Below are 22,156 nucleotides of genomic sequence, written 5' to 3' on the forward strand. Positions count from 1 at the left end.
CAGCTGCTTCTCTGCGCTCCACAGGTTGACTATACTCTTCCCTTTTAAAAGCGATGACTTCCATCTACGTTACAGCGTTAAACAAAAGCCATTGTTTTACTTGGCATTGATCGTAGGCTGCATCTGCTTCTTTCCCAGACCCGAATAATGGCATTTTGTGCCCAAGAACTTGCTCAACATCTCTGCCAACCATAGAGCTGGTGCAGTAAAAGACGTTACCAAACACACCTCACCCCCCACTACGCCTATTATTAGTAATGCATTGACAGAGCGCTGCAAAGTGTGCTAGGTGCCGTACAACAGACAAAGAGGTCGTGACGATGCCAAAAATATAGAGCTTATTAATAACAAGAAGGCTACAGACGACCACGCAGAGGCCAGAATAACTCAGACCCAAGGCTTTTAAAACACGTCAAGCAGCAGATGCTGCTCTCTGATTCACACAGAAGAGATGAAGGCTGAAGTAATTACAGCTAACTGGCTAGACTTAACTATAAATTCTTGCCAAGTTGTGGAAATAACTTCTTTTACCTTTTTTCTTCTGCTTCATAAGCTTTTTTGCCTATACAATTGTAATAGAGATATAGCAGGTCAAGTGCTGGTACTTAATATGGCAGCCGGAGGTGAAATGGTATCATCGGAGAACATAAATTTAAAGGGTGTTAATTAAAATTTAGGAAAGTAGGCCAGAAAACAGAAGCAATCTGTAACAGATCTCTTCAATTCGTGGAGGGCTTCGTTCCCTTGCTAAATGACCACAACGAACTGCAAATAGTTCAGGGCATGCCATCTATTTTAAATAGAAATGTGATCAACAGAACCCCCCCCCCCCATCCTCCTAATTTTAACAAAGAGACATATTAGGTATTTGTTTTACATTAAAGAGGTCGATGCATTCAAATGGTAATACAATTTGCAGGGCCAGACACAGGCATGGGTGAATCAGGTGGCCCAAACAGAACGGGGGCCCGAAAGTGGTAATTTTTTCCTGTTGTCCAATTATTATTATCATTATCTCGGGTGAAGGTGGGACTTGATACTAAAAGTTTACCCAGGGCTGCCAGGAATTTAGGTATGGCACATAATTTGAAACATAAATCTTTAAGGTGCATGAATCAAAATGTTGTATGGTCTGAAGAACTCAATGCCCTGATTCTAAGTAATTGCCAATTAGAATGACAAGTTATGCATATGAAGCAGTTCTGCTGTCCTCATCACGGAAAACGTAGGGTGCAATCAGGCACTATTTCAGGGGCGTGCATAACTGTTCTTTGCTATTGCATTAAAAATTATATCCTGCTGGACACGGGTCAGTACAAGGAGATAAAATGTCTTCAAGGAGATAAAATGTCTTCAAAGCACATGATGAATTGTTAAAAGGACAGAAGCATTCACAAATGTACAGCGAATTGACACGGAGTCCCCTTGCAGCTTCCAGGTGGACATTTCTGCAGAGGGTGGATGGACAGAGCATGGAGCTGTGGGATACAGGGCAAGGCACCACATTTCCAAGCAACCCATGGAAAGCACCCGGTGAAAGTATGAAGAGGAGCCAAGTCGGAAGAGTGCGGTGTATATGCCCATGTCTTGCCCAAATGGGATGGCACAGGATGCCTTGAAACAAAGCTGCTGGGAATTTTTCCAAGTTGCAAGGTGCCACTAAAAGAGCTTGCAAATTTTCCCACGTTGCAAGGTGCCGTGGCTTCTCATCGAACACTAACAAGAGACGCACAGTCCATATCCTAGCTGGCCATTTCAAATCTTTGCCAGAAGCATGAGTTACTTTCTCCCTGGGATGCGTCATTGTTGCCAGGAACTGGAATTAATCTGTGCCGCCGGGCAGGAGATGTACAAAATGCCGTATTTTGGTTTGCTCCCAGAATTCAAAATTGCGGTTGGCTGCCAGTCGGGTTAAATGAGTGCCCCATTCACTCTGCCTGGGGGAGACTGCTGAGAAAGCCAGAAAGAAAAAGAAATATGTCGCTGAGACAGTGAATGACCTCAATGGACTCTTAATCTTGAAAAGCTGGTTGTAGCAGCGCTGAAGCAGAGGAGGTTCAGGGCTGAGGCTGGAGATGCTCAAACCTTCGACCCTTTCTAAGAGGAAACTGTCATTCCTGTCCAGCCAAAATCAAGTGAGAGATACTCTGGCCCGTCCAAAGATTTCAGCCTAAAACAACAACGTGGATTTTATGATCGATAGACCCTATAGCGCTGCTGGCAAGAGGCAGCAGCTTTGAAATGATTCGTAAGTTTAAGATTCTGCCTTGATTTGGACCATTCGTTAAGGCAGGATTAAAGCAGCGCTGCTAAAATCCCGAAGAGCCTCGAAGAACTGCAGAATTTGCCACCCGTGGATTTACGTTCTGGTCTGAACGCGCGGTCGTTCTGTATGTTGAAGTGTCACAGTTTGGCTATGAATAGCAAGGTCATTTTGAAGTCAATCGACACTCTTTGACAATTACCAGTAAGTAACGGGTCTAAATGCCTTATTCCCGCTTGAAAATTATTCGGCTGAATTGAAGTGAGACTGGCCTACAAAACATGGATTGGCAGCAAATGAGGATCTGTGTTTAAGGCTCTGTGATTCCACGTTGGTGCCAGTCACCAGCCTGGACTCGCATCGAGCTAGGAGGAAAGTCTGGCTTTGTAACAAGATTGTGGTCAGACCTCGAATGAACCGAACTGAACTGAATTATTACCGCTTGCAAACTGTCAGGGTCCCATGCTGAGTTCAGTTTCTGCTGCTTTGGATACTGCCATCTAACCAGCTTTATTTCATTTTCTGCCATTTCTGATTTGCTTTTTGAGCTACTTTGGGCTAATAAAATCATATAATAAATCTCCCCTCTGTACTTTAGCTGAGCAACCTCAATCTCAAGAACGGCAAGAAACCTAGCAGAGGTAACTGCTTTATTGTGTTATGTAACCGAAGTGTGTTTTATCGCTTCTCCTTCTCAAGAAGGTCACAGGCAGGGTTGCTGAATAGTCCTGGCCCGATCTTGGTACTCAGCCCTGTCTAGCGCGTGCAGGCCTATAGCTTCAGCAACGTGTTCATTAAAAAATGAGTTGACGATGATCCTTGCAAACACTGGAACGGCAGCTTGGAGACTCTTGCCATAAATGAACGCCGGCGCGATGCTCCGAGCCTGATAGTTTATGCTCGCTGGTTTATGAGGCTTGAAGATAATGTGAGTGGATATTAAGCCATCAGAAATAATCATTGGCTCTGGCTCCAGTAGCTCACGAACACCCAGTGTGAACGAGAGGAGAGACGAGGAAAAATAGCTGAACTCCAGCTGCGACCTTTCAGGAAAACCTGCTTGCCGGGGCTGCAGAGCCCTCTTGACGCGCTGGCACGGAGCGGGCTGAGGACAGCCCATCGCCGGCCATGCACCCCAGTGTCTCCCCCCAGGCTGCTGCGTTTGAGGCGATGGCGAGGTGCTAAGCAGGGGCATGCAACCTGCTCCTGGAAAAAAAAGGGGCTGTGCAGCTCCCTGCTTCTGCAGAGGCGGGAGGACGAGATGGGCGGCACGTTGCAATCGCTGCGCTGGGGAGGGACCGTGGACGTCGGCCAGGGCAGCAGCGCAGCGTTGAAGGCAGGCGGCGTGTGGGGCCTTTTGCTCCCTGTAACAACGTGTACCCATTCCTAATCCCCTCGCTGGGAGGTCATCTGTGTCCACAAAGCACTTGGAGATCTAGGGAGGCTGTCAAGGGCTGAGGATGAATCACTGCTGTGGTAGGGTGACCGGGGCAGCTAGGAGCCTGGCCAGGCGCTCCGGGCAAGCGGGGCCGGAGATGCCTGCCTCCTCCCCAGAAGGAAGAGACATGGGTGCTCCAGGGGATCGTGTAACAACAGCCAGCAATCATCCCACTGGCAGCCGGCGGCTGAGGCCGAGCGGTTCTGCTCCAGCAGGCTTGGCCCGCTCCGCAGATGATGCTTTTCTCAGGCAGACACATCCCTGAACCATGCTGGGGCTGCTGGAACCGGGTCTAGAAAGCAACAAATAACCCTCCCGTCCACCCCGGGGGCAGCCGGCGTGCAATCCGTCAGCCCCGCGGCTCCCATGTCAGCAGAGGTCACGTCTTGCTGGGGAGCAGCCGGCAGGGCTGTTGGGGAGGGAAAGGATGCAAAACTTGCATATGGCAGGAAAGATGGTGCAGCCTGGGATCTCTCCTGGACCTTTCTTGGACAAGCCTGGGGGCAGTGGGCATGGAGGATGCTGTCCCCAGGCTTGTCCGGCCCCATAGGTAGGTGTGGGAAGCAGGGGGCTGCTGCAGAGACCCCATTTCCAGGCAGCCAGGGCAGGCTCAAGCACAGAGGGTTCAACCAGCTGCTAGGATATGGGCCGGTGCACCGTGGGTCTCAGATCACTGGGAGCTTCGCCTTGGCCTGGAGGGAGGGAACGTAGAAGCAGCATGGCCGAGCCCATCCAGCCCGCCTGGACATCTCCAAGAAGCCGAGTGCATCACCTCGGCATGCCCTGGGCTGTGCACTCGGGATGCTACCTCTGCCTTGGGGGCCGGGGCATCGCCATCACCAGCACTGCCCGACGTTAGCTTTTGGGCTCCAGCAGCCTCACCTGATCTCATCTGATAATGCAACGGTGCTAGTTAAGCTCCAGAGAGCCCAGCACTGACTTGAGCAACTGGGAAATCTGGGGCCACCGAGCATGGGCATTTCACCTAGATCCTTGTGTGTGCCTCAGTTTCTCCATCTGGGTACAGCCGTTTCACTCCCTCTTGAAGGAGGGTCTTGAGGCTTTGGACATTCGAGGTTCAAGCCCTGGAGCCACAGCTCAGCATTGACCATGCCTCATTACTGGCGGGGCAATGCAAGCTGCTTTCTGAGCCCGGTCTGGCCCTGTGCAGAAGTGCAGAGTCCAAGACAGATGTTTTATTCCCAGTCCAAACTGGGAATTGCTGCATGAGCTGGGGTGCGTCTCGTCACGTCCGTACAGGCCGGATCCAAAGCTTTCTGCAGTTCAGTAGGACAGCTCCTGTTGTCTTTGATGGGCTTCCTATCGGGCCCGTCGTGCTCGGGTTCCTCCTGCATTTGTAAGAGGGAATAACGGGGTTTCCCCTCCCAGGTAAAGGAGGTCGCAAAGGGCCGATCGGGCGTTAACGCGATTCACTCATGGATCAGGGACAGCAGGACGCGGGTACTCGGGGCCAAGTTTGGACAGTCCTTGCCAATCAGAGAGAAAACCTGACGGCTCTCCTCCTCCCCTCGCTGAGCACACCGGCTCCAGGAGAGGTGTTAATGAAAGGCCTGTCTTGCTTGCTCTCGCGGCGGTTGGCTGCGGCACATTTCAAGCTCTTCTGGTGCCTCTTGTTGCTCTGACATCAATTATTTCTGCTCCGCCAGCCCACACCTTGGCATCTCCGCCGTCCATGCAGACAGTACACGAGGCACTCTGGGACGCCTGTCAAGAGCAATTTCTCATAAGATGAAGCCTCTGCCAATTCTTTCCAAGGACACGAGTCCCGATCGCTTCCTTCCAGCCATGCAAAGCAAGAACTTGGGAAGCAGGAAAAATGCTGGGTAATTTATGCACCAGACGCAGGATGAGATGGATGCGTTTGCCAACCTGGAAACTGGAGGCCATCCGCGTGACTTCCCATCCTGGTGGAAGGAACCAGGGCGACAGCCTTGGACGGCACTGCCCGTGCTTAAGTGCACAACTGGTTTAGGGCAGGCTGCGGCACGTCAAGAGCCTTCTCTAACGTGTCTCCTAGAGGAACAGGCATTGGGCAGGAACGCAACCAGGGAGCCAATTAGTGTTAATTAAGAAAGGGACAAGTGACACCTAAGCAGGCAGGGCTGGAACCTCGGGCTTCTCTGCTTCAAAAAGCACAGGTCTCCATCGCTTTACGCTAGCCGCGATCGCTCTTGGCTCCAAAGAGGGGTAGGCTCTGGATCCTCAGTGCATCAACCAGGAGGCAGCACTGTCCCTGCCATCGCTGCACATTTCCGGCATAGCACGGCACAAGCCCAAACTCCCATCCAAAGAGGGATGCCGTGCCCATGTATTTAGCCAAAGGGAAGGTTTTGTGTTGCATACTTTTCGGAGCGCTTATAATTAAAGATCACATGCAAGCACCATTGGCTTTCTTGCGTGCGTACCAGCCTCTGGCTTCTTTATGATTTCTTCCATCCAGGAGGAGCGCGCACACCAACTGCAGATGCTTCCTCAGCCTGGCGAAGGGTGTTTGTACCCGAAAGCTTGCTAGGAAGAAGTTTTCCAACTATTTGAGCTGGTCTAATAAAAGATACCGGATTTACCCAAAGAACCTTGTCACTCAAGCACCAAGTGGGAAGACCTGGTCTGCCAGCTTAGCCTTCCCCTTGAAATACAGCATTTTCTGCTTTCTGTCCTATGCTGTCTAGGAGAGGTTTTTCTCTGCAGTTTGCTGGGTACAGAAGGCCAAACTGTATTTTCAGTGACTTTAGTGGACATCTAGAGTCCTCTACACCGACTTGACCCCTGGCTCTCGCTGTCCACTGGGATCCTTCTGGATGAAAGGCCCTGATATATAAATACTGTACTGATATATAAATATTTTGTGGCTGTTACGACTGTGTTGCCCGTTAGTCGAGGTACTGCAGAATTTTGTTCTCCCTTAGACTTTTGCTTGGCTCCCCTCCATTTCTCTTCCTCTCCTCTTAAGTTTTCCTGCCTTCCAACTGGCATCTCAACCATGTATTTCATCTCGTGCCAATTAACCGATACCTCTTTGCAGAACGAACGGCATGAAATGGCCGCTTTGGTCTCATGTTACAACGCGGGGTTAAAAGGAGAGGCTGATCATTTTTCGCCGCACCCAAAATCACTTGGAATGGCCCAGTCGATTCTCCTTTTTGTTTTCTTTCCTGGCTAAATACATTTAGGGCCAAATTTAGACTTGAAGTAACCAAGAGCAAGGCTGCTGACCCTCTGGGAGCTACAGGCAAGTATGAGAGCAGTGAAGCCTTGGCCCAAGTCTTGTCCTCTGCAAGTCCTAGCCCCATAACAGTGCTTCCGGGCCTTTGCGATGGATGTGTACTTCCAGCGTACGGCAACACGACACAATTGCTCACATCGTATACCCTCCTTTAGAGGATGCTGCAGGCTGCGACCAAACCCTGCATGGGAGTTACAGCCCCTAGAAGAGTTAAAACTCCCAGACAGCAGCCAAGCGAAGCCTCTGTCCTTCAGGCAAAAGCAGCACAAAACTGGGAGTTCAGTTCTTCACATTTGTCTTGGCACAGCACCTCCGCTCTACGGCCTTTCAAGCTTTGAAGATGAGAAGGGGGTAACATGGTCCAACCCTGTGTTTAATTAATGTGCATTCCACAGCTGGAAATTTAAAAAAGGACCCAGATCTTCTAGATAGATGGGCCGGTATTTCGCTCTCAGCCACGGGGGTGAAAAATGTGGAAAGGCTCCAAGCAGAATGAGGGTGGCGTGAGCGAGCAGCATCCAACCCGCGGAGGAGGAGGACAAGGGGGGCAAGCCAGATCAACCTGCAGCAATTTTGCTCTCTGAGCCACTCCACTGTGCTTCTCATTTCTGCAAATGTCTCGTCTGCACATGCTTCTTCAACGACACGTAGCGAAGCAGGGTCGCAGCCAGGAGAGGACGACGGATAAACAGCATCCTCCGCTCCCGAGTGTTCGTCAGCCATTGCTGCCGATGTGTTTGGACAGAAAAAAAATCCATATTTGACTACTGTTAGTACTGAGGGGCCAATACAGTTGAGCTGGATTGCAACTTGCCTGTTATCAGGAGCAGCATTGGCCATCCGGGGCTGACTGCAATCTCTCCGACTGGCAATGCAAGCGACAGGCGTTATGCAAACCCAACCGGGTTAGGGAAGCCCACATGGACTGTGTGTGTTTTAGCACATCAGATGCAAAGTCATATATCTAGGGAAAAGGATGTAGGTCACGCTTATGAGATGCAAGACTGTATCCTGGAAAGCATCAGGAGACAGGGTCGGGAACAACCGAATGTGCACTCCTAGTACGATGCTGTAGCTAACACGGCTAATGTGGTCCTTGCCGGTAGGAGTCAGGCGATACAGGGAAGACAGGGGCAGTGGTATTACTTCAGAGAAGGGCAATATTTTGATTATTACTGGAACGCCGTATCCAGGTCTGGTGTTTGTGAGATGTAAAAAAAAACAAAAAACCAAACTGGAAAGCGTTCAGAAAAGCTTTCCAAGAATAATCCAAGGTCTGGAAAACCAGCCTCCCAGGGAGGCTAATGAGGCTTAATGTGTATATTTTAATCCAAAAGATTGTTAAGCAGTGGCTTGATAACTGCATACAAATACCAGCATAAGGAAGAGATTGTGACAGCTTTTCACTGTAGCAGAAAAAGGCAGAACGAAAGTCAATGGAAACTCCGAGCGAGCTCCGTAACCTCAGAATCGAAACAAGGCGCCAATTTGTAGCAATGAGGATCATTAATTAACCATTGCAACAATCTACCTAGGGAAGCGGAGGGCTCCCCACCCGGGAGTCGAGCCTGGATGCCGCTTTGAAAGAGAGACTACAGCTCAGGCAGAAGTTATAGGCTGGATTCAGGAATTACTGGTGCTCTTCAGCCGATGTTATACAGGAAACCCAACGATGGGATCAACAAAGCTCCTTCGGACCTTACATCGGGGGTACTTTCATGGCAGTGTCACCGTTTCAAACGAACTAAGTCACTTTAAGTCTTAAAAACCCAGAGTAACACTCTTGATTTGGAGTTATTTAGCCTGAATCAATAAACACGTTCCAGGTTTACACCAGTGTAACGGAGAGCAAATTGTTGCCCTCGATACTGAAACGTCGCAAGTCTGCTGGAGAGTCCCCTTTCGCTGCCAAAGACGCTCTGTCGCTGCTCCTTAACTCTCCTCCCTGCATTTCTCCCTTTCCCCTTCTGCATTTTTTAAGCTTCTTCTTCTAGGAAGCTTATACCACCGGAGGGGAAAGACCGGTAAGGTCTTTGTGGGTGGCCCCGGCCCCATCACTAGACACCTTCATCACTTGGTCAACCCAACGGTGACACTGGAAAATGCAAGGTCCTCACTGAAACACCGATGCCGTCTTGGGTGAAACCAGCCCAAACAAGCAAACAGGAGCCCAAGCCATCGAGTTGGATCCCAATTTGAACTTCCCCCCCATTTGGGGGGCTTTGACTTATTTTGGGCAGAGGGGCTGGAGTATAGAGCTACCCTTGAAAAGTCTTTCCCTGATCACTGTTTCTTTGCCTTGCTTCTCCTTCTGCTCAGCCCCATCTTTCCCAGTCATTTTGCAGAGGAAAGAGAAAAAAACCCTGCAGGACTGGGGAGAAAAGCAACCACCCTGTGAAGAAGCAGGGTGCAATGGGGCGCACGGCACAGCGGTATCAGGGGATGTTCAGTCTGGAAGCTCTAGGAGAGGCGACCAAGCCTGCTAATGTACTTGGCGGCTTTGGACACTCGATGTCACGTTAAGACCAGCCACAAACGTTGGATGCCAACACCACCCTCCCCAAAACCGTGGGATCCTTTTGTTCTGCTGGTTTGGCCTGAGCCTAGCGCTCCTGCTAAAAAAAAAAAATGAATAGTCAACTGACATCAGCCATCCCAAAGAGGGGGAAAAAAAATCTATTCTAATACCAGCATTTTGTAATTAATTGAAATCACTACCGCATGGGAATGTTGGAAAGAGCTACTTCAACCCGCTCCAGCCAGACGCATTTCTCCACCAGCTTCATCGGCACCAATACAAATAAAATTCCTCCGTCTCATCACTTAACGAGCGGGCTTAAGCAGAGCAGCCGTTCTGCAAACCCTTGCCAGCGAGACGGGGAGAGCGAGCTCGGAGAAAGAAGCTCAAAGGTGTGCGGGGATCTCAGGTGTAACCTTGGGATCAAGTCGCCTTAGCTCTCATTTCCCCAACTGACTTTTCCCTGCAAGAGCTGGGAGATTTCATGCGAGCAGAAGCTAGGGTTCAAGTGCTGCCCGCGGAAAAAAACACCCTCCAGCCTTGCTGTAGCTTTACCAAAAAGCAAAAGGTCTGTAATCACATCGCTTGAGCAAAAAAAAGAGAGAGAGAGAGAAAAAAAAAGCACATATACAAATCCACCGCCGGCGCAGGGGTCGGGTTTGTAAAGTCCGGGCTTTCATCTCAGCTAAAGGCTTTCTTTGAAAGGGAGGCTTGAATACCAGAGCGCCAATGGTTTAGATTAAAACCTCCTGGACTGGCAGCATTGATGGATCAAGGGGACTTTCCAAGAAAAAGAAATGCCGCTTGTTTTCCAGCGAGAGCTTGGAGAGCTCGTCTACATTGGGCAGATCTCTATGGGTGTCATTATATCACTACAGCTGTAATTCCCCCTGGTGACATGTTTATCGGAGATTAATAGCGTCCACACAGGGAGTTATGCTGACACAGGCTGGTGGTTTAATAACATCGGTATAATCCTGCTGGTAAATTTTCCCTGTCAGCTAAGCCCTAGGAAAGCAGCAAAAATCTCCACCATCTTGCATCGTGCGTCAGCAAAGCAGACGGGAAATGTAACCCGTTCGGATCTGGCAGCATTTTCAGCCCTTCCCGGTGAAGGACTCCAGAAGACGCCGAGCGGTGGAGCATCAAGGGGTCCTCTCCCGTGCTCGGGCCTGCCACAACGAATCGATCAGAAACGATGAGTCAAGCCACAAAAAAAATAAATAAAAGTCACTCCATTGGCTTCAAAACAGGATCAAAAACCATGTGCGTGCACACAAAAACATGGATTTTTTTGAGTTGCCTTCTGGATCTTGATCCTTTTGGGGCTGAGGTTAGGCAGTGCTGGATTTAGGCTTAAGCTATTTAAGCTACAGTTTAGGGCCTCACAATATGAGGGGCCTCTAAATAAGAAAATACAACAACTGGACATTATCACTTTTAATATGACAAAAATATACGTGTCTATGGCTCCACGGTTATTATTCATATTGAGTTATTACAGCTGTGCAGAAATAGCAATAATTCATCTTAAAATTTCATGAACGTCCATTATCATGGATTATTTTGATCGTATGGGGCCTCTTAAACTGGACACAGCTTAGGGTCTCATAATCCGGCACCGGGGTTTCCCCCAACCATGAGAACTGGAAGCCAACTTTTTTTGTTTTAAAAGAAAAAAAGACGTTCCCCTAACAAGACGGTCCCGGGAGACTAAGGATATTAAGACAAATATCAAATAATGCAAAAGCTGGTAATGCTGCGGTGTCTTTTAGCTGGCAGTTTTTTGCCGATAGATCCGTTTAACCGGGCACGAGGATCTCTTTGCACCGAGTCCCGTTCCCTGGTGCTGACTCTTCCAAGTCAGAGCCATGCGTGCGACGCAAAGACGGACGGTACATCAAGCCCTTTCACTCTTATGCCCACACCACCGGGGTGCTCAGTCCAACTAAATATATCTCAACCTTTTCCCGGTGGTGACCCTTCATTTAACATTTCCCCCCGAATTTTTACTACAGAATTAAAGAGAAAAAAAAATGTATTGTCTCTAAAGAAGATAAACCTCTATTATTTACTTGAATATTTGACCTTGAAGGGGTAGGGTATGGGAGGAGCGGGAGTTTGAGACCACAAGAGAGAGCTCGCGGTTGGGTCATGGAAGAGGTTGAGGAACAGCTATATTTGACCTGAAGATATTTTGGGAACATTCATTTCTTTTCTTTAAGACCATAAGAAGTTTTTTGACCCCTCGCGCTCAGCCTGGAGGGGAGAAGCCCTGGGGTCAGGGGCCCGCGCTCGAGGTGCCTAATGCTGTGACACGAGCACCGTGTCTGCAAGGGAGACCAAACTCTTCGGTGCCTGTGCTGCATGGGTCGCGTCCGCGGGCTTACCTGGGGCAACGCCTGCACCACGGTGTCCAAGAGAGCTCGCATGCCGGTGGCCATTTTGAGCAGTTTCAGTACTACAATGAGAAGCAAAGCCTTGGGAAACAGAGACTCCAGCCGTGGGAAAGAATTTCATATAAAGGGTAACAGGCTAGACCCTGCCGGGCCGCTTCTCCTTGCGTGCACGCCAGGTAGCAAGTTCATTCATGCCAGTGGAGCGACTCCGGATTGACACTCATGCAACTGGGTGTGACCCTTAGGAGACAGCAGCCCACATAACCCTTCCCTGTGTCTCACTTCTGGCCCTCGCCTCTACTGGACCCTCTTGGAGGTAATCTCTCCAGGTCAATTCTGCCTCTTGCCCCCCTGGAGCACATCCCACACCCCTGAGGACATGATGCATCATCTCCAGGAGGAGAATGAGATGGGGGAAACTCTACCAGCCCTTCCTCCTGCTTGCAGCCACAGCAAACAACCGATTGCCTCCTGTAAGAGGTCGGTGACTCTTGGTTTGAATTACAGGCGGGTCAAAACTAGCAGCTTCATCTGGGCATGACTATGGCACTTGGGTGAGCTACGTTTGGAGCAAAAACTCAGCCTTCCCGGAAGCCTGAATGAAACCGAAATTGCTTAGCCCCTTCCTTCCCGCGCGTAAAGGGCTGACTTTGCTCCTGAAGTGACCCTCCCTGACCTCCGTGGCATTACATCAGAGGCCAGGAGGGGTCAGTGAAGAGGCCAAAGACTGGAAAATGCAACCCTTACCTCTTGCTATTCTCAGCACCCGCATGATCCGGATAATGGTGGGATTGATGGGGAGCGCCGCATTCATTTCAATCTCCTCCAGGGTGATGCCCATGATGGAGAGCAGAACAATGGCAAGGTCAAGCTGGTTCCATCTAATGGACAAAACCACAGACCTCAAAGGCTGGCCATGGACAGCAATGCCAGAAAGATGCTCAGGAGCCGTGGCCCTGTATTCTCCCTCAGCAAAACCAGCACCCTGTTCCCAATTCGGGTCTGGTATCTTGTATGGGAACCTCAGCTAGTAGCAATCAGCAAAGTACCACGGACTTCCAAGGACCTGTGCTGACTTAGTCCAACGTGGCCTGAAGACCACCGAGGACATCTCTTGATCCCTCCTGAGCTACACACTTTCTGCCAACCCTAATCCAGCCTGGAAATTGGAAGCTGTGCACAGGTTAAGTCCGTTTGAGCGAAGGAAGACCCAGCTGCTTTCCTAATTGGCTTCCCTGATACAGAAGTCTGCTCAAGATGATTAGGTATAATTAAGCAGTGATAAGTGTTTTGAGCGGACTCGGTGAATGGGCCTACATAATACATTCAAGCTCTACTGGGTTGACGTCCTATTCCTCAATAAAGCAGGAGCAGCGGGGTCATTCTGGATTTATTTTAACTCCTTGCAACCAGTTGATAATATCTTGACCCTTGCCTGACTTCTGGCCTATACCCCGGCCCAGTCCCGATTTATTACAGGAATTGAAAATACTCTCACCTGTCTTTAAAGAATCGTCGAAAACCAAATGCCACCAACTTGAGAACAGCTTCAAACACAAAAACGATGGTGAACACGTAGTTGCAGTACTTCAGTGCTTCATCCAGGGACTGAAAGAAAGGCATCTGTTAGATCTATATCCTTCACCCGAGCCCCATCGCAAAGGGATCGGCGAGTAGGAGCGCAGTCTAGGTGGGGACACAAGATGAAGTGAAGCAAAGTTCAGGAGTGAAACAGCGGTGACTGGAAACTTGAGACCAGTTTTTCTGCACACGAATAATTAGTTGAAGCACCTGCCTGATTTGCAAGTCACTGCAGTAAGAGTGCACCAGAATCAAACCTCCACGCAAACTGGAGAGTGCCAGGTTTTCACGGTGCTTAAAATTAGCAGCTTTTAAACTACGGGCAGACCCCAGCCAAATCCCAGTGTCTGGAAAGCCCAATCTTCGGAAGTTTTCAAGATCCAGATCTGAGGTTTTAGGTCTTGAATGAACCTCTGTTTGTAACCCAGTGTGGAATCAGCCTGTGCAATGCATTGCTACAAAGCATGGTTGCATTAAATGATGCAGAACGGTTATACATTGAAATAACCAGAACATTGTTGGCAGTAATATTAATTAAGCCAGCAGTGCTCAGCTTCTGGCCTGCAGGCTGTCATCCAGCCTGTGATCCCCACAGGTCCAGCATCTGGCAGTGGAGAAGTAGCAGTGGTAATTGCTGTGGCTCTGTAAATCATGGCAATTAGTGCTGCCACCACTCCCCTAACACCATATTTCCAGACAGGTGGGGACCCCTGCAAGCCTGGCGATGCAGTCCTGCATGCTGGATCATGCACGGTTACTCTGTGGCTGGATCGCACCTGTGGACCAACTCTCTGTACTGGATCTGACCCATGGGCAGGCCACTCATCTGGCTTGTGGGGCCAGAAGGTTAATGAGCACCACTGAACTAAGCTAAGCACTGCAAGGACATTCATCTCTAGCCTTGGAAGCAAACCAGTCCACCAATGGGATCAAAAGGGAAATGTAACTTTGCTCTCAGGTGATTTATGAAGGTCATATACCTTCTTCTGAGTTATCCAGCATTGAGTAGGATGGGGCATGGGACTGGCTGGGTCATTCCTCCGTGGTGATTCAAGGAATGCAGCTTCATTTAGTACAATCCGTGAAATAAATAATGTCGGAGACAGATGAAAACTTCCCTTCTTGAAATATGTTGCATCCCTAGCACTGGGCAAAGTATGTCCATATTTGGTGCAATATTCACTCTCTCTATAAAGCTGCTCTCGGAAGTCAGGAATCTGGAGTGTTTATAGTCTAAGATGATGACTGTTTATAATGGATTTCATTGGAGTTGGAGGCCAACAATAGCAAGCAAACACGACTCAAACCTTAAAATAGACGGCCCCAGAATAAAGGAGCTATTCTGATTGGGCTTTCTGGGGTCAAGCGTGGATATTGGTTTCTTACAAATATGCAAAATTGCAAAGCTGAGTAGCAACGAACAGGCAAAACAGGAAACAGGAAGATAAAAGTAATGAGCAACAAAAGCATTTATTTGCTTTAGTTACTGGGGAACACAACAGCTTGAGAGAAAGCCTCATTTCAGGTCAAAATTCTCCTTTGTACATCTAGGAGATACCCAAATTCTGCTTTCCCCAGATGTGTGGGATGAGCACGCACTGATTTTCAAGAACAAGGTCTGAAAGCTTTTGCAGGTGTGTTTCTCAATGCTTTATTTCTGGTCTCATTATCCTGCCCAACATAATATAGAGACCTTTGTTAAAAGCCTGGCAATATGTTATTTAACTTAAGGTCTCTCTACTGGGTCCAATCCTGGAATCATTTACAATGATACATCTGCAGAATAAGTCTGCTGAGTTTTACCCTGCTGTCAACACATGTAAACCAGCCCTAATCAGGACAAACGCTCACAAATAAAACAAAGTGCGCTCCATAAAGAAACGACAAGCACAGCACGATGCAGGTGGCCAACAACGTGCATTACTGTGGCTTGGTGCCTGGTGGCTTGGCTTCCCAGAATCCTTTGCAGGTTACACGGCAAACCTTACATCGTTAAAAACCGACCAAAGAGTCTGGAGGGCTGCAACCTTGGGGCCGGACCCGATGATCTGCAAGGTCCCTTCCAGCCCCTGATAATCTATGAATTTATTAATCTGAAACCGGTTCCATGCCAGAATGGTAGTATATAGTGCGACCGGACAGACCAAAATCTTTATGCCAAGGGCTTTGTCAAGAGGAAAGACTTGTATGGTATATGAGGAAAAAGCAACAGGGCCGACTTACTCCAAATCCATTGAGAAAAAGATGCCTTTCTCCCTGCACTTATTAGCTGCACTTGTGTACTGCTCAAAGACACTGCCTGACTCGTCTCTGCTGGCTGGGGTTTTCATGGACACACCGCCCGACTGACTTCAGAGGACAATTCTTTGTTAATGCGAGAGGAGAGTCAGCAGCTACTCTTCCCTGGCTGTATGGTCAAAGCTGGCCCTAAAACAGCTAGACTAGGAGCTTACGCTAACAAGTTAATTGTACTAATGACACTTAGAGTCACAGACAATGAGGGTGGGAAGGGAGCTCAGGAGGTCACATCTAGTCCAACCCCCCGCTCCAAGCAGGATCATCCCAACTACATCATCCCAGCCGGGGCTTTGTTTCGCCGGGTTTTGAAAACCCCCAAGGATGGAGATTAACCTGATGGCTCGGGATGTTCCCAAGCCTCACAGGCCATTGACATGAGACTCCTGTGATAATCCATGGGTGCGTCTACACGTTCATTAATGCGCAGTAGTTACTGCACATTTAGTTTAGTACTTGCTTAATGAAGTACTAACCAAATGTGCCGTAACTGTTACTGTGCAGTAGCACCGGCGCATGGTTTTTAGCAACACGTACTGCACAGTAGCGTAATACGACTGCGCAGTATCGTATTGGCACGGTTTTCGCTCGGCATGCTACAATGCAGTGTTATTAGGCTACTGCGCATTAAACGTCTCGTGTAGACACGCCCAGTGAGAAAGGCACATGGTCCTTAATTTCTCCACTGCTCCATCCTAGCAGGTTTTGGCTCAGATGTATTTCACGGAGGACGCACGGCTCTTACCTTGGGCTGGTTGTAGTGCTCCATGGACATAGTGATGACGTTGACACCAATGATGAACGTAATGAACAGGTCCAGATAGTGGCTGGTACAAAGGGTATGGATGTACCTCCGGGCTGGGGAATAGTCAGCGTAGTAGGGTCGGCGCTGGGCTTCTGTTGAAAGAGAGAAGCCAAGGCAAAGCAATGAGCATGGCTCCCCGTCACCAGCACGAGGCACGTGGGCATGTACGACCCAACAGCAATAGTGTTTTACACGCGTTTGGGTGCGGGGTGAACTTCTCCGCAGGACTGGGTCAGGGGTTTCTGAGAAGTCGGAGCCGACACAGAGAACAAAGCTTCACATGAAACAAGCAGACATCTTTGAATTAACAGCAATGGACCCGAGAGAGATTCAGTCCAGACCAGCACTCAAACGGGATTTCGTATCTTATCTCTGGCTTGCAAGAACCGACCCGGAGCTCTCCGAAGAGCAGGCTCGTTCTTGCAAGATCTCATTGTACTTACAGCGTCTCCTCAGGCCCACAAATAACCTCCGCACTCTCTGTATTCCAAGCACTTTCACATCTGCCGGGAATCGGGAAGTGCGAGAGACAGGGTGGACAAGAAAGGAAGGAAGGAAACATCTTCAAGCCATCAACAGGTTCAACCTCAGCTCAATGCAAGACTTGGTTTGTCTGGACCAGGTCATGCAGTGCTACTCCTAACCCAGCCTGAGCTTGCAGATAAATGGGGGTGAGAATACCAACCTGGACTCTTCTTCTGTGAGCAAAGGGGTTTGCTTTACACGCGTGGGACTATGAAGGAAATGCAGCAATGGATAAGACAGGCTAGGGGTGCACATTTGGTGGTTATCAGCATACAGGACCAAGTCAGGGTGACCATCCACAGGAAGAAGGGTGCAATGTGCCTTCTCTACCACCCTTACAACGACTTTGTGGCAAACAATGCAGATTTGCAAATTGAAAGCAGCAAGCGGTAAAGACACCGTGAGTCAGTGGCAGCCACTGAGCCCGTCTAAGAGCAGGGATCGTTTCAGACCTGCAGTGATGTCTTTCGGATCCGGGCCCCGGTGGTGTGACCACTTCCACTGAGGGGTCTCTCGGGGAACGAGATGCTCCAAGGGTAAAATTCAGCAGCACGAGGACACACGACTCACTGCACCAGCGTGAAGTTCACCCACAGAGAGCATGCTGACAGAGGCGTGTGGTCAAACTCTCACATTACACAGTACAAGGTTCTTTTGAAGCACGGGGGCTGGGATATAACGAAGAAACTATCTGGGCTGCGGCCACATGAATTCAATACCTGTCCCTCCAGTCTTGCTTTATTATTATTATTATTATTATTATGATTATTATTTTTTAAGGGTGAAAAAAAATACTTTCTATAACAAGCTTCGGTGTGGCCACTGTCGCCGCTACCTGGGCACGACCCTGCAACTGAGTCCTATTCACTGTTTGTGCGTGCCTAAAATTAGACTGTGACAGCAGTCAGCCTGATGGACTCTAACTTTTATTTAAACTCAATAAGTGTAAAAGTTCAATTGCCTGATTTAGGGGCAGATTGGGAGTTGTCAGAGAGTTTGCAGATGGAAAAGGCTTGGTAGGTTCTGTCCAGATCAGCATAAGACCATTCCCGACAGGGTTTTTGCTTGTGTTCGCTCCGATCTAGTTGCAAATGTTTCAAGGTTCAGGGAAATGAAATATTCCACCTTAAAAAGGAGACCTGGAACACAAAGGAGATCCCAGTACCTCCAATTCTTGCTAATGTCTTTCAGATGGAGCGGCACTCATCATGTTATGCTATTTTTTTTTTAAATACAGATGATGCCAGATCAGAATATGAAAGCTGAAATAAATTGCAAAAAATGGATCTGACTGTATCGTTCAACTACCCCTTTTTTTCTTGGCAGTTCAACAGGCAATGGGAATATTTTTAAAACTCTTCCTCTGATCAGGGTCACCTAGACTTAATTTTTCTGCCCAACAAATATGGAAAAAACAACACAAAGGCAAACACAATTATTTTTGTGTGTGTTTTGGTTTTGATTAGCAATCAAAATCCTTTCAGTCCTACTGGATTGGAACGATGATCTTTGCTGAGAGTGGCTGGAGTTTGGCTAATTCCACAGTGCATCCAAAAAAAAAAAGGGGCAATATTTGAAATTAAATATGTATTTCAGTTTGCACATGGAAGCACACAGGATGTTCCTGATTATCACCTAAAAAAATTTGGAACAGCATCCTTTGATAATGTGCAAAAAAAAAATAAAAATAAATAGAAGCACTCTGTGGACCAATATTATCTAGACTGATCCTACTTTATATTAAAAGTGTATTTATTAATGTCTCATAAAGGATTAATGGCATATCCTGAGTAGTATATGCACTAGGCTTATGTGCACAACTGGAAAGCGTGCTATAAGCTGATTATAGTTATCTATTAACCTGTTGACTATAATAATCAATTAATCAGTTATGAAACGGTCTCATAACCATTTATTAACTCTTTGTGGGCTATTTATATGGTGCATCCTTAATATGAAGTGTGAGCCCAAAATGAAACAGCTGCAGCGACAGGTTCTTGTTAGACTGTTCCCTTCATGTCTGCATCTGGTATATAGACTGTACTCCATGGGGCACTTTCTCTATTTAAATAGTGTACAGCATATTGGTGTGATGTGCAGTATAGGCCAGTACTTGTTCTGCTCTGTAGTGGACAGATGGTCAAATGTTGAGTTGGTTGCTCAAAACCTTGGGAGATATTTAACGTGAGCTGGGAAGAGGAAAGCAAGCTCTTGACTCTCCTAATCTGTTGGAGCGCTCTGATATCCTGAAGCCAGTTAATGGATGGAAAAGTACTTTAACTTTGAGACACATACAAAGACAGTTCAGGGTAAAGTCTGATGACATTCAGAAACGCATGCAGCACTCATGCTTGGTGCAGTAACCCATGCAATGTCCATTAGAGGAGATGCCAGTCATGCACTGCTAAAAGGTAGTGTGCAGGGGTGTGCAGAAAGGACAGCGGGCTAGATTTGTCTCTCGGTTATGCTGGTGTAAATCAGGAGTATCCCCTCTGAAATCAGCGGGGACACCACGGTGTGTACCCAACAAGAGAGAAAAATCCGTGCCATGTCTTTTGTTGCATTTCAGTAGAATAGGACAGTACGAAGACATCGGGGTTTGCTTTAAAATACGTCACCAATCACATGGGTGCAAAGCTTTGCCAAGTCGCAGCTTATTCCAGTTTCCATCAGACATAGTGTCTTTGATTACAGACATAGCGTCTTTGATTGCAGACATAGTGTCTTTGATTGCAGACGTAACGTCTTCAACTAAACACAACAGCACAAGTGGCTGCTCGTGAAACTCAGGGGCTTTCTTCTGGTGCAATCAAAGACACGCATTTGTGTGCACTGGTGACAACCACGGAGAAAGTGCCATCAGATTCTCTCCAGGTTTGGGTGGGTTCATCTGATGGTTCACTGCACACACCTACAGCTACAGCTTGGAGACACAGGAGTCCACGGAAGAGCCTTGATGAAGAGAACACCGGTTTGCAGGGGTGAGACAACATCAAGCACTTTGTTAATTAACAACACCAGGCAATAGGCAGGACTCTTTTGGGTTTTTCCACAAAAATGACTTCAGGGATGGGATTGCAGACAGCCAACTGTGACCCAAATGTCAAAAGCAGTCTACCACCCCCATTGACCACAGCTGAAGGTCTGAGTGGGTGGAAACATGGTTGGGAAGAGGGACACCAGCATACGTGTACAAAAGGCAAACCAGGCTCATTTCTCTCTGCCACCTCCTGATAGCAACTAATCATCGTACAATTTATCCTCTCACCTTCTGCGAGCAATATTTCAACCGCTCAGCCAGAGATCTTACAGACAGGAGAGGGAATAAAGTACCACCTCCTAAAAGGCATTGAGATTGGCCTCGCAACGACAAGCCCGAGCTATTCCGTTACTCTCCTCTGCACGGGACAGAAAGCTAAGTGGGTTTACATGCATGTTTCCAATCGTGAGGCTTTACACCTGCATTAGGGAAGCTGCCTGGAAAATATAAGCGAGATGCTTTGAAGTTCCCAGACGGAGGTGTTGACGACTTGGGTGCATAGCGCGTAGGTTGCAGTGATGCGGACTGTAGAGATTGCAGATCCCGTGGTGGTTAGAGAGGACGGGCACCATCCTGAATATGGCTGAGTACCCACAAGTCTCCATTAGCCCCCAAGAGAACTGCCTGTGCTCAGCACTCAGAAGCGCCATCCTATTAGGGAAAAACTCTGGCATCTGTTCAACAACACCCACCTACTCCTTCTGCCAGCCACGTATGTCTAGATGTTCACTTGTCTGTTGAGGATGCCCAAGGAAACATCAATCAGTCTGCAGTTAGCTGTGCCCGTGCCCCCTTTGGTGTAACGGGGAAAGTTGTCCAGAGCAGCATTGGGTCTTCCTGCATTCTCAGCTCCGTACGTCATGCGGCCTTTTCCCGGTTCACTGAACCAACCACGGTATTTAAAAACACCCCAAAGCTTCAGCTTCTCATCACTGGCGGAGGGCCCTCCCAGTGCTGCGTCAAGCCAGCTTTGTTTTCAGTCCAGCTTGATCTCTCCTTTCAGCACACAAGGTCTTAAGTTCTTGCATTTGGTCTCGTAAGAGCTGGAGCCGTGTTCAGGTTTGACCTGGCACCAGCCTGTAGTCCACGGGCCAAAAGCAACCTTGGTGCAACTCCATTAGCTGTGCAGCAGATGCAGCAGCGCTGAATCTGGCCCAGCCCCCAGAGTACAGAAGAGATCAAACTGATCCATTTGTTTTTAATAAAAGCCTTTAATCTGGGGAGGATGGTTTCACTCTATGCCTTCTGAGAACCTCATTAAAAGGTTAGGAGCTACAGGATTATTAAATTACAGCACTTTTATTTATGCAGTAGGCTTATCTGATGGAGGCGATGATTGTGTCAGGGAAATTTCGGAGCTTATCTTCAAGTTTTACCTCCACGGCAATAAGTACATTGTGATACAATGGAGTTCTGCTTTTATAAGCACACTGGCTGCATTTTTAAAGCCGATTCAGCTTGCTTCCCTCTTTCTCAGGAGAGCAGAGTGAGCCGGCAAACACCCAGTCGCATACTCCTTAGCACTTACATAGCAAGTGCAGTCTGCACATCTCAAAGCAGCTTTCAAAGAGGGGGGGGAAGGATGGCTTTATGCCCAGGTTATGGGTGGGGAAACAGAGGCAGGCAGCAGGGAAATGACCAGCCCATAGCTACACAGAGGCAGCGGAAGAACTAAGTACCTAATGCACCGCTCACAGTCACTATAGCTTACACGAGGGGGATGCTCTGAAGACACAGGTTGGGTTGGTGCCACGTTGTGTTCGATGCCATACAGACGCACACGTTACGAAACACAAAAGGCAACAGCAGGGTACCACGACAGGGACGACACCCATTAGACTACCAGGCCGGCTGTGGGCATGGCTGAGTGGGCCTGGATTTTATGCTCTCTTCTGCTTCCGGTAAAGACATCAGTAATATCGGTCCATTCCCAGCACTACCAGCCACTTGCAGCTGAATTGACTGTATGCAATCCCTTACTTGCAAGTCCCTGCTCTCACTGCCTCAATGCCACTACCCTCTCATGCAGGCACCCTATCTCTAGGAAG

At 48.4% G+C, this 22,156-nt stretch overlaps 1 protein-coding gene across 6 annotated transcripts in view; it reads right to left on the reverse strand.

Moving 5' to 3' along the window:
- Positions 1-22,156, reverse strand: part of CACNA1H (calcium voltage-gated channel subunit alpha1 H) — a 192,761-nt gene that overhangs the window by 20,922 nt on the left and 149,683 nt on the right. For all 6 annotated transcript variants that reach the window (XM_019494553.2, XM_019494550.2, XM_019494551.2 and 3 more), the window contains 4 exons: positions 16,484-16,635; positions 13,361-13,470; positions 12,610-12,743; positions 11,854-11,924 (listed from right to left, as the gene is read on the reverse strand). In XM_019494553.2, coding sequence (XP_019350098.2) covers positions 11,854-11,924; positions 12,610-12,743; positions 13,361-13,470; positions 16,484-16,635 — 467 coding nt within the window. The remainder of the gene's footprint in view (positions 1-11,853; positions 11,925-12,609; positions 12,744-13,360; positions 13,471-16,483; positions 16,636-22,156) is intronic.

Source organism: Alligator mississippiensis, chromosome 13 (genome assembly GCF_030867095.1).
Source record: "Alligator mississippiensis isolate rAllMis1 chromosome 13, rAllMis1, whole genome shotgun sequence".
NCBI classification, from domain to species: Eukaryota; Metazoa; Chordata; order Crocodylia; family Alligatoridae; genus Alligator; species Alligator mississippiensis.